The 12,866-nt window shown below is 39.2% G+C and overlaps 1 protein-coding gene across 8 annotated transcripts in view; it reads right to left on the bottom strand.

Moving 5' to 3' along the window:
* Positions 1–12,866, bottom strand: part of LOC117962612 (arf-GAP with Rho-GAP domain, ANK repeat and PH domain-containing protein 1-like) — a 65,933-nt gene that overhangs the window by 40,608 nt on the left and 12,459 nt on the right. For all 8 annotated transcript variants that reach the window (XM_059031020.1, XM_059031025.1, XM_059031027.1 and 5 more), the window contains exon 2: positions 7,712–8,516. In XM_059031020.1, the coding sequence (XP_058887003.1) occupies positions 7,712–8,409 (698 nt within the window). In that variant the 5' untranslated portion in view covers positions 8,410–8,516. The remainder of the gene's footprint in view (positions 1–7,711; positions 8,517–12,866) is intronic.

Below are 12,866 nucleotides of genomic sequence, written 5' to 3'. Positions count from 1 at the left end.
TTACCTGGTTTGTTCAAGCACAAGGGAATTCCAATTTCTGAAGCTATTATGTGACAAAGCAAAAGGTCTTTAAACAGTTGTTAGACGGCGACTCAAACTTTAAAGCTTCATCCGGCTGGCTGAAGCGATTTCAAAGCTGTCATGGAGCAGCTCACTGTGCAGGGCGAAAAACTTTGAGCTAACACAGAAGCAGTAGATCCTTTCAGAATTAAGACTGGTTCACACTGGGCATACGATTCAGAAGGACGCTACGAACGGACGCAGGCTGTAGTTCACACTGAGCAATCTTCTCCCTGCGTTAGTTCATTCTGATTGGTTTAAAAAAGACAACACTCTTCTGGAGGTTCGGGGAGTCATGCACACCGTCGCATTTAACTCATACACTGTAGAACCGCAGAGCCTCTTTAAACAGCTGATCCCAAAAAATAAAAAAAAATTGTTGTGTGATTGACAGCAAATGCCACCATTCAGTTTCATGGTAAAATCACTGACATTTGCTCAGACTTTGTTGAGCTGACCCGCTCAATTTAACCATCCCGCTTTCAGTAAACACTGTATGTAGGCTGCTGAGAGGCACCCATCAAACATGATTTAAATTCCTGAGTTGTTCGTCTTTATTCTGATTATTTATCTGTTTATTTATGGTACCGTACATGCTTAATTATTAGTTCTTTAGACATTTTCCACTAAATCTATACAAGTATAATTGTTTTCAAATAATAAACAGTAAATTGTATTTTACTTGTAAAATTCTAAAGGAAAGAGAAAGGCATGTGATTGGTTGAACGCGAGTGACGTCACCAACTTCACGCTGAGAAGTTGAAATCTACCAACTGGTCCGCAGCATCTACAATTTGAACGCAAGGTGGTGCGTTCGTAGCGTCCGTCTGAAACGTATGCCCAGTGTGAACCAGCCTTTACACGATCTGATAGAAACACATTAGCTAACCAGAGATCAGCTGTATAACTGTAATGAAACGGGGCTTTTTTTAAATGCCTGCCTACATGCACCCTGACAACACCTTCGGATAAATCAGCCTCTGAATTCAAGACTTTAAAAGGAACATGTTAACACTAATGCTATGCGCTAATGCAACTAGCTCCCATCGCCTGCTGGCTCTTCTAGTGGGAACAGCAGCAAAGCAGAGGTGCTTTAAAAATGTTAACGTGGCCGCTTTACCAGTAGTGTACAAGCCACAAAACCATGCATGGACGGATCGAGATATATTCCATGACCTTCAAAATCACACACCAAGTTAAGTGGCCTCCACCGGTGTTAAATTGTAGTTATTCACATGATTTCAGGATAAATTCAGCAGTTCCCTCTGCTGGGTAGTGCATTTCAAAGCAAAGACTCAACCACGAGCACCAAGACGCTTTCAAAAGAACTCCGGGACAAAGTTGTTGAAAGGCACAGATCAGGGGGTGGGTATAAAAAATATCAAAGGCCTTGAATATCCCTTGGAGCACTTATAAATAAAGGCCGGCCCTGGTCCTGGATTGCAGGCCCTGGGCCACATCGAAACGGTGGCCTAAATCTAGGCCGGCCCTGGGCTGCCTTTTCTTTTTTGGAGCGTTCCCATATGAGAAAAGGCGGCCCTGGGCCACCTTAAATCGCAAGTGTGAATGGGGTCTAACTATTAACCAAAGAAGTGGTACACATAAACACAGACACAAGGCACAAGGCAATGTACCCTTTAAAGGCAGTCCTTACAAATAATTAACTAAATGAACAAACAAATAAATACGTCCTTGTGGTTGCGTTTAACTATCTACATTAAATTGCTATCAATCGTCAATCGTGAGCAAACTTCTTTTTTCAGAGATTTTGAAGGGGTTTTCCCCATTTAGTTAAATATGCATCAATAAAAATAAAACACAGATATCTATGCAAACTGTTACACAAACCACTCAAACCATGTACTTCAGTACCCTTAAAGAATACACTGGGAATGAGAACAGCTCAGCAAAGCAGGAAGGAAATAAAAGGTGTCAAGCGAAATAATATAAATACACCAACTGTTAACCTTGTACTGTAAGCTAATTGGGTGTTTTTAGAATTCTTGTAAGACATTTGTTTTCATTTTTATTTTAGTAACACAACTATTCTTAGTGGGGCTGTTAAACCTCAGATAAGCAAAGCCAGGGGACAAAAGGAGAGATCAACATACATATAATCCTTTTACATGTAACTTGCGTTTACTTATAAAGCACAACAAAAATTCAATTCGTTGTGGACTTGTAGATGACAATTCTAGAAGTGAACATGGTCCTCAGAATCAACATGCTCTGTCACAATTTCCAGCAGCTCCAGTGCATAAGCAGGCAATCACACATGAGAGGGAGGCTTTGGCACAGGAACAGCCTCTCCCAAGGCATTTGGATGTCTTGCATTTACAGAAAACATGCTTTTCTAGAGTGGCAGGCGGTGTGGAGGCTTGGCCATTACTCCTGCTGGACCCCTACATACATGGTCAGTGGTTTTCAACCTTTTCATCTCAAGTACCAGTGTTTCCTGCAGGGACCACCAGGTGTACCAGTGACAATGTGCAATCTTAAACGGCTGCTGTAAAACCAAGATCTACTCCATTACAAGCAGGTTTGTTGTGTCTGTACTCATCTGCTGTCTCATTCTGCTGAATGGTTAACCTATGCAGCTGACGACTGCAATGAACTCAGCATGTTTATATTTTTAATATTTTGCAAGTGTTGTGACCGCACCTTTAATTGTGTACAGTTAGACTATGGGAAATAGCATGCTGCAGCTCCCATGCTCAGTGTTGGTGAAGTCCTGATCTGACCGCATGTAACACAGACAGCTCTTATGATTGCCTAGGTTAATTTTTCAGTAAAAAAAGTGTTTAAATTGCAGTGAGTTAATTCTGCTATATTTACGATATTAAAACACACCACAGCAAGCACATTGTCATATATTTTAGATATTGTTATTGGCACAATCGGAGAGCTAAATTTTGCGAATGGCAATCAAGTATTGCTGCAGTACATTTAATTTTTAATTTCCTTAATTTGTTTCTGTGTGTTCTGCTTTCACATTTTCAAAAATGGTCCGTTTGAGAAATAAACTTGGTATTCCCTACAACAGCTGACCCTGCTTTAGTACAAAACTCACGCTACCTACTGGTTTACATTATAATGGTACTCAAATTACCGTGCATGCTTCTTTTGGCTAAAGAGATATTATCAGCTCATCATCTAACTGGGGAAACTTGTGCAATTAAATCATCCTTAAACTCCTGACGGTAAACAATGTAACTAAATTATATCTGTGATGCAAGATGAAAAAAATATGTTCTTATTGACTCAAAACTTTATTTAGGCACTCTACGATTTGACTAGCAAAAGAGAACGTTGTTTTATTGGAGTTCACAAAGATAACTTTTTTCAGCTTGGTACGGTAACCTTTTCACTTCCGTTATTGTTTAAATGTTGAGCTTTCTGATGTATTAAAGCCCTTTAATTATTTTCTTTATTTTAAGTTGCCAGAGCATTTTGTTAAATGGCACATGTGCAACGCACAAACCTTGAGTGTATTTTTATTTTTCGCTGTTCTTATTCTACATTTCTCAAATGCAACTGTTCATTTTAAGCTACATTTTGACACAACAGTACTCACACACGTTTGGTCACTATCACGACAAGAAACGGCTTCTTGTATTCTGCTGGTGTTAACACCTCTCTGAACTTACAAGCATTTGTATTCAATCAAATTGTTATCATCCTTCTCGCAATTCAGTTTATTAAAACATGTGATAAGGGTTTTTTTTTTTTTGTTTGTTTGTTTTATACAGACCGACATCACTAAAAGGGAGAGGCAGCATTTTTGTGCCTGACCCAGAAAAACAGTTGTCAACCATTTTAGTCGCAGTCTGGAGCCCTGTGTCATCATTTCTCATTCCCTGTGATTCAGTGGTACAAACAGATTGATACATTACGATGGTGAGATTGGGGGAGTATTGTTGTGGTTGAGGAATCATATTGTCATAAAGAACAACTGCCGGTCTGCATCAGTTGCAAGCCTATGGAATGCCATCTGGGTCAAAAAACGTGTTATTTCAAATATTTAGTACACGTTCTAATTTTACTTTAGTACGTGTTGTAATTCTAATTATAACAAGTACTAATTTGTCCAATCAGATCGCCAAAAATGAAATGAGAACCAATTAATTTAAAGAAAATAGTATGTGCAATAAATTATCCAATTAAAAGTCACCTTACAGGGGGCTCCCGACTTAGGTCAGCCAGAGTGTCCTCGGCTCACCGCACCCCTGTGGTCTGGCCGGGCGCCTGCCTGCCAGCCAGCCTGCAAGCTGCCCAGAGCTGCGTTGTCCTCCGACGCTGTAGCTCTGAGGTGGATGCATGATGGGCCTGCAGTGTGTAAAAGAAGCGGTCGACGTGTGTTCGTCTTCGCCCTTCCCGAGTCAGCGCGGGGGTGGTAGCGGTGAGCTGGCTATTCCAAATTGGGGTGAAAAAGATAAACAATTGGCGACTACTAAATTTAAAAAAAGATACAAAAAAAAGTCACCTTACAGCTGCCATTCCTGGTGGTGTTTGGACTTGGCATTGGGTAAAGTCTAGTGAAAGATGGATAGACACGGAACCTCCGAGACGAGCACCAACCAGCGGTTTCAGCGCCTTAGAAATCGCTTTAATTCAGTGGTAAACCCACCGTAACAAATATATGTAATTTTAAACAAGTATTGAAATATCTGAAATTGAATATTTCAGAGTAAAACTGAAATAAATATCATCATTTTAAAAAAAAAAAGAATGTGTATATTGTTAATACAAACTGAACCATGTCACAGGCAACATTGTCTGTCTCAAGAAGTCAGCCGCACTCAGCAAATCTATATTTGCAACGTTGAAGAAAATCTCTCATCACCATGATTTGCAATTTTAAAGTGGATTTCATGTATTTCATGGAAGCAGCTACCGGTTATCCTCAAGATTGTTCAGTCTTTTATTGCTAAAATTATTTTAAAAAATGCTAACATAGTGCTTGATTAGTTAAAAGTGTAGAGTATAAATCAAAGGTGTTTATGATGAGGTGGTATAATGTCCACGCTTAGAAAACAGTCTCTACAATAGAAAAAGGACATTGTGGCTTCATTGATCAGGAGAGAACTAGACTAATCCCAGGTCTGAGGGTGATTAGTCACTATTTTAAAACTAGCACTTTTAACATTTTTTTGTATTCCCTATTTAGGTGAATTATAAATTAGGGCTTCCGATCTTCGGTTTTAACCGATATAAAAAACGATAAAACACTCCTCATACAAAAAAAATAAATAATAATAATAATAATAATAATAATAATAATAATAATAATAATAATAATAACAATAATAATAATATCAGTGTATATTAAATGGATATTAAACACCAGAAAAACACTGGAAATGGTTACTCAATTCACATTAACTTGACCCCTTTCCCTGTGAAAAAAAAAAGATAAAATAACCTACAAAGAAAAAAAATGTTCCCAGTGCAGTTGGGCAATGTCCCTCCTTCCTGACTAGTATCTCACATTGATTTGTTCTGAATACTTTACCCACCCCAACTATTGAGTGGCAGCAAATTCCTACATTTCTATTGGAGGATTGTAACAATTAAAACAAGATTACAATTAGAAACAGAGCATTGTTCTTGCTCGTGAGATTTAAAGCTATATTACAGTTCAATAGGGAGTATTTACACACTCGTGGCATTTAAAACAGGATTACAATTTGTGCCGAAATGAAAAAAAAAAGCCTAAACACAATAAACCCAAAAGAATATGCCCGTGGCCATAAAGGATTTCGTTGTGGAAGACAGCAAAGGAAAGATGGTACAATTGAAGTGTGCAAGTACTGTCGAGTTACTACACATATTGTGAAAGAAAAACAACAAGAAATTTGGAAAGTAACCGAAAACAATAATTTCTTACAGTACATAAAGAGCGAAAGCCTCGAAAAAAACAATTTACATAAAACTCGAAAATAGCTAAAAACTATAAATCACATAATTCAACATGGAAAATGAGTACTGTGGTGAAGAAATTTCCTGTGACAATATTAGGTCAAACCCTTTATTGCAAGATCTGCGATCTTGTCGTTGTAACTAATAGTCCAGAAATAAAATCTAACTTCTAGTAAAAGCAATGAGCTATGGGAAATGTTTCACAAAGCCTCTTTCTGGGTCATTTACACTGCAGCAACAGCTTGTTACAACATTTAAGAAGGCCAGAAGGTCACTGGTTCAAATCCCACCTCTGCCACTGACTGACTCACTGTGTGACCCTGAGCAAGTCACTTAACCTCAGTGTGCTCCATCTTGTGGATGAGATGGTAAATCAACATCCTATTGTAAATGACTCTACATATAATGCCCAGTTCACAGCCTACCTCTGTAAAGCACTTTGTGATGGTCCACTATGAAAGGCGATATAAAAATATAAAGATATTATATTATTATTATTAAACTGCTCTGCCACCTAGATGGCGCCATTGTGAAGGAAGACCGACTGTGTGGGCTCACCTTTGAGAAACACACAAAAAAGACAGGGATAATATTGATTTTAGGGCTGCAACGAAGGGTACATTTTGACCTTCGAAGGTTCTGAACACATTACCGAAGGAAGGTTTGAACCTTCAATGGTACTCATTTGCATAATTTACTGGTGACGTCATCATAGCTACATGTTTATATTTGATTGAAAATCCTATTTTACAGGTAATCCACATAAATGGAATAAAACATTCACATGTAGTTAAAATGTGTTATATAGAACAGTAATCATGTTTTTATAATTTAAATAAAAATACACATTGTTTATTTACACGTAATTGATGCTGCTTGTGATATATACAGTACGCTTGCATTGCAGCAGCACCAACTGCAGCGGACTGAGGCAAAACAAAGCTTTATTTAACAGTCACCGTTCCAAGCAGGTTATCAGAATCATAGTCAGATTTTACTACTACTAAAAATATTAATAATAATACTAATAATAATAATAATATGAACTTACGCTTGTGAAGTGACCCCGGAGATTGGTTGTACTTCCATGATACATCAAGAGTCGCTTGCACAGTTTGCATTCAACTTTTTTTTTTGGTCGTCTGGGCATTTAACAAAAAAATCCCAAACAGCAGAGGGGTTTCGAGACATTTCCTTCAATACAGCTTACGCTATACAACGCTTTGCTGTCGAGATGGCGAATGAAGAAACTAAAGTTCTGCCTCTGGATAATATGAGCTGGAGGGGGGGGGGGGGGGGTGGGCAGATGGTGCTCAGTTTTTAAAATTGAAATGATTAGTGTTAGCGTATATTTTGTATGTTTCAAACACATTCTACCATAGCACTTCTCTTACACTGTCTTGTATACAATGTATTCAGTATACATTTCACTGAAGCACTACAACCACTATAGGCACCTCCAAGTGCTTTGGCATACTATACCCTGCTCCATACACGGCAGCAGCGCCATATAGAGTTGCTACATATAAAGATGTGGTAGTGGATTTTAATACAACAGCTTTGGTTTACGTAATATGCATTATACAAATCAAAAGATCCAAATGTAATTAACAAATAATAAAAAACACTTTGAGTATATATCAGACCCTCAGAGCCAGATTGCCACCTATCTGGTGGCATTGCCATATATAAAAGGCCTTCATGAATCACAGCGACTCCCCCCACTGCTTACCTTAGTGAAGGGGAATTACTGGACGGCACAGTTCTTGGTGGCGCCACTGGTGGACGCTTTGGCAGTGGTGGCGGGGCCCGAGTTTCTTTTGCACCCACGACATAACGTTTTGCTGGAAGCGGTGGCACATCTTTGCTCGTCTGGTCAGCGGAACACTGCTCATAAAGATGAAACTCCTCAGAAACTGGGGAGGGCGTGCATTTCTTCAGGAGTTGCTGTTCTGAAGTTGTGGCCTCCAAGGGCAGTGTATTGGGGCATCGGAGATGTCCAGGGGCTACAGCAGGAGTGAATTTGACAGGTGGCCGATTGGGTGTCACCCTAGGTGGAATGGGAGGGGGAGCCTTGTCATGGACGACAGAGTCATTAGTTTTGGGGCTGCCAGCCTCCATCATGTCACCATCCATTGGCAAAGCATCCTGGGAGTCATTTCTGGGCGGTGGGCTGAGAAATATGTTCCTCTTTTTGGGGATAGGCTTCTGGTTTTGTGGTTCTTCTGAAAAGATCTTGTCAAGGCTAGCCAGGATTCGCTTTTGGTGACCTGGGAGGACCACTCCTGCATGGTGAAGTTCCTCGTTGGTAACCCCCTGGCAGTCCGAGACGAGCTCATAGCCGAACCTCTCAAAGGAGCTGATGTACTGGTTCAGACGCAGCACTGTGAGCCACTCAGAGACCGGGAGGGAGGACTCCTCAGAAGACATGGCACAACCTGAGGGGACAGAAGGAGCTTCCTCTGGTTTTAGAACAGCTGTGTTAGTTCATGGCCATTTCCAAAATTAGTTTCTCCAGCCCAGGGGTTTAAGGAACCCTAGAAAAAAAAAGATACAAGTTAGAACTGGTGTTTACATATTTGGGTGGGCTGTGGGGAGAATTTCATAGAAATGGACCAGCATTTTTAGCCCAATATATTGTATTAACACTAAATTCACAGGAGGATAACCTCAAAAAAGGCAGAGTGTGTAGATGTTGTCAATCTTTGATAGTACATCTGGGGCCCTATTTTGAAGCAAGTGCAATGTCAAGGAGGAATAAAACAGATTTAACTTGAAACAAAATCAAAGCATCCCTACTCCTCAGATTAAATGTGAAGACCTTTTTATGAATACAGTACACATACATTAAAATCACTGAAAATAAATGTCACAGTTTCAGCCTTGTGAACACCATCCTTTCCTGGTGTGTTTTTAACTCTCAGGTTCTCATGTACTTTAATCACCACAGATACAAAATAAGCCTATTTAGGCAAAAAGAGGAAGTACTGAAAGTGCAGTGTAAGGAACGCAAACAGCTTGGGACTGTTTTTGTTGCTTCCTTTCAGCTCTGAAGAAATTCTGTACACTACAGACATGGCCAAAAGCTGTGTATCACCATACATAATTAACTAAATTTAGCTTCATTAAGTCGAATGAAACCTGCTGAATAATGTTACGTTAACATATTGAATTACATACCGCCTTTTTTTTAATTGTGTCTCCTAAAATTCTAGGTGATGCAAAACCTGCAGAGCTGTACAGAGAAATTTGCTTATTTCTTAGTTCAACGGTTTCCAATTTCACAGCAGCTCTGTGCTCAAATGACTCAGCTAATAACAGGACAAATTTAAGCCTGCATTCAGCTGTTATATATCTTTAAAGAACCATTTCACAAGTCCATTATTAAAACAGCTCCTCGTGAACTGACTCATTCATTGTTTCAAGTTAGATAATTGTTTTGAAAATCTGCATCCTCATTCAGTATAAAATAACCCTGAATAGTAAAGGTGTTCGTACCATTCACTAGTGCCAATTGTGCTGTGACCCTTCCAGTAGCCAGCTCAGTTATTATGTTAGCTGAAAGAGGGAAGCAAGCCCAATGTGATCTGACCCCCCCCCCCCCCCCCCAAAAAAAAAGTGTTATACAGTGAATGTCAAAAAAGAATTGAGAGTGAAAGTTAAATCAGAAATTCCCCTGGTCTTCAATGCATGCCTGTCACACAATATTAAATGCGATACACTAGATGTACAAAAGCAGAGTGAGAGTTGTGTGCAGCTGTTCAGCAACAATAATGGGAATATGGAAGAATCTCATTGACTGAACGAAGAGCATGATAAGAGTCAGGGTTAGGGTTAATTGGAAACCTCAGACTCTGCTCACAGAAAGGTTACTAGAGAGCCAGCCTGCAGAAGTTTGCAACTTTTGTGAAGAACATTAGACGTGCTATAATGGCCCAAAATCTATGATGATGGAAAAGACCCATTATTTCCACTCCAACAACAGAATCTGGCATTCATTGCTCTACAATTTTAATACAGCAAAGCCAAAAGGACTGAGTACAGGAAGTTGTGGTTCATGACACCCTTTAATTTTCTAACACTTCTGAAGTGTAATAAATTTGAATACTGCCCCATTATCAGATTCTGATGATCTCTACCTCTACTTGGTAATATTAAAGTAAGTAGCCGGTTCTTTCTTGTGGCACTATTTATTTTTTAATTAAATGTGTATTGCTGACTGCGTAACCCTGTGGAACACAGCACATCAACTTGTGACTTTTTGTGAAAATTAAGACCACCAGTAAGGTCTGTAAGTCAAACTAATGGTTGTTTTGTAGTAATAGTCTATAAACCATGTACAAATGTGAAGATGCGTTTTCTTTTAAAGAGTAAGTAGCAGGGTTCCAAAAAATATAGCGCTACACGTCCTGTTTAAATAACGTACCTGTAATTTTTTCATTGTTAACATCCTGACAACTTTTTATACTTATAACTTTAAAGTGTGTTTCAAAGCTCTTTTCAAAATGGCTGCTCTAGAGCACTGATAGTGTAAGGATTATTGCCCACATTGTCAAACAGGTAACACAGCAATAACAATCCATGATGTGATACGGAACAGAAAAGCTAGAGCACTTATGTGTTTTTTCTGTTCTTCCTGCAGTGATTTAGATGTCTGTCACTGACAAAGCGGACCTGTTTGAGCAGAACAGACGGGAGGAATAAAAATAAATACAACGACATCTTGGATTTCAGTAATTTTTCAAGCTATGCGTCTGAGAGGTGTGTATAATGTGCAGAAGTGTCGTGTTGTGCTTTTCTGTAGCGTTTACCCACCTTTAAAAATTTTAAGAGACAGAGTCGGGGTGACTGTGTATAGAGAACGTTTTTTTTTTTTTTTGCTATCTTCCAGTTCATTTCATTGTTCTTCTTCCAAATCGGCATGTCTACTTACTACTTTGGGATTTTTTGCCGGTAATTGCTCACTCAGTTTCATAGGTACAGCTGTACATTCTGTAAAAGCAAGACGGCTACTGTCCGATACTTTTAAGCGCAGTGATTTAGAATATGTGACAAGACTCTAACTGCCCATATCCATCCAATATACGGACAGCTGGAACCTCGCTTGACCAATCACGTTGCTTGTTTCACGTTCCATTGCCAGTAGCAGTAGCAGTATTTGATGTATACGGACGGCCTGTGTAAAACAAAAACTCCCAGACAACGAAATCCTGGTGATTCAGCACACAAGACCACATGTAGTCAGAGACCAGTCAATCCATCACACATGAATAGCACCTACATGACAAAACCCTATCTTAATGATTCCATGTAGTACCTTTACTGATAACATACCTGGGAGTGAAAACGGTCTGCGACAGATCTTAAACATTAAGAAAAAGGAACTGATGTGTGAGAATAAGCAGATCTCAGTGACCAACTATTTTAGTTCTGCAGAAAAAAGGAACCAGAGTACAAAGACATCCATTCCCATTAGTACATTATAAGAAACATGCTGACATCTCACTGTCAAGAATGTATTTACACATCAAATACAGTGCTGTATTTCCAGTAGCAGTATGTCATAGTTACACAAGAGAAACCCCTGTCTGAAGCAATTCAATCATAGTATTCACATTTGACAAATGACAGTAAAAGGGTTAAACGGCAGAGGCTTGTGTCTGTGGATATTCAACCCCAGGACTTTTGCTGTTCAGAGTTCAGCCTCAACCTCAGAACCTGGTGCTTCTCTGAATTACTGTTGAGTTACTGGTTACTTATCTTTCCTCGATATCACGATCAGATATCATGATTAGGTCTATTGCAAGCACCTTCCATCTTTGGCAACTTAATTCAACAGAGTGTATAAACCAACCTGCCAGGCTGATCCCCTACAAATTCCCTGATTCGTGACGTTTCTGACAAATTCTGACATGCAGTATGAATTATTTCAAAAATGCCATTTTGTACACATACAACTACACTTAGTAAATATTATAATTTGTACATAATATAACAAATTATGATGAAATAATTCAAATTTTACACACAGTATAGTGGACCATGTTAGGATGGTGTTTTCACTCAAGGAAGCAGATTTTAATTGACCGTCTATGAGTCAGTTTGCAAAGATTTGACCACGCCTTAAGTAAATGGCAGGCCCACAATGCACCCTATGGAACGCAAAAAGGAAGCACTTTACAATACGAATGAATGAATGATTTTTATTTTTAGTTCGGCTCTTCCCTTAACAGGCACCCATTCAGCGCCTGTGAGATCCATGCAGGGTTTAGTGACACTGCCACAGTTGCAGTAATAATAATAATAATAATAATTTATTTCTTAGCAGACGCCCTTATCCAGGGCGACTTACAAGATATCACATTATTTTTACATACAATTACCCATTTATACAGTTGGGTTTTTACTGGAGCAATCTAGGTAAAGTACCTTGCTCAAGGGTACAGCAGCAGTGTCCCCACCGGGGATTGAACCCACAACCCTCCGGTCAAGAGTCCAGAGCCCTAACCACTACTCCACACTGCTGCCCTTAAGACACAAAGGAGCGTATTTCCATGAGTAATGTTACGAAATGAGAGACAAACAACCCGAGTGCCGTGGAGATGTGATATCTTTCAGAAGAAAAACTACATCTGTAAAAGTCCATGATTAAGAATTGGGGGCAAGCCAAGCCATTATTTGTAAACTTGGTTGCTTTTCTACAAAGCAGAATCTGCAAGTCTGAGTCACATGTCTCAGCTGCTGATTTTCATTAACTTCAATATTTGGGGGATGAATAAATCTCTCTTTTTTCTTTTTTAATTCAATGACCTTGATTGTTTGTGCCATGCTAAAAACAGTGAAAGAGACAATAGGAGCCACAAGTAAACCAATTGGCTAAACCTAAA

Source organism: Acipenser ruthenus, chromosome 9, assembly GCF_902713425.1.
Source record: "Acipenser ruthenus chromosome 9, fAciRut3.2 maternal haplotype, whole genome shotgun sequence".
NCBI lineage: Eukaryota > Metazoa > Chordata > Actinopteri > Acipenseriformes > Acipenseridae > Acipenser > Acipenser ruthenus.
This window is presented reverse-complemented; position numbering and strand designations above follow the sequence as displayed.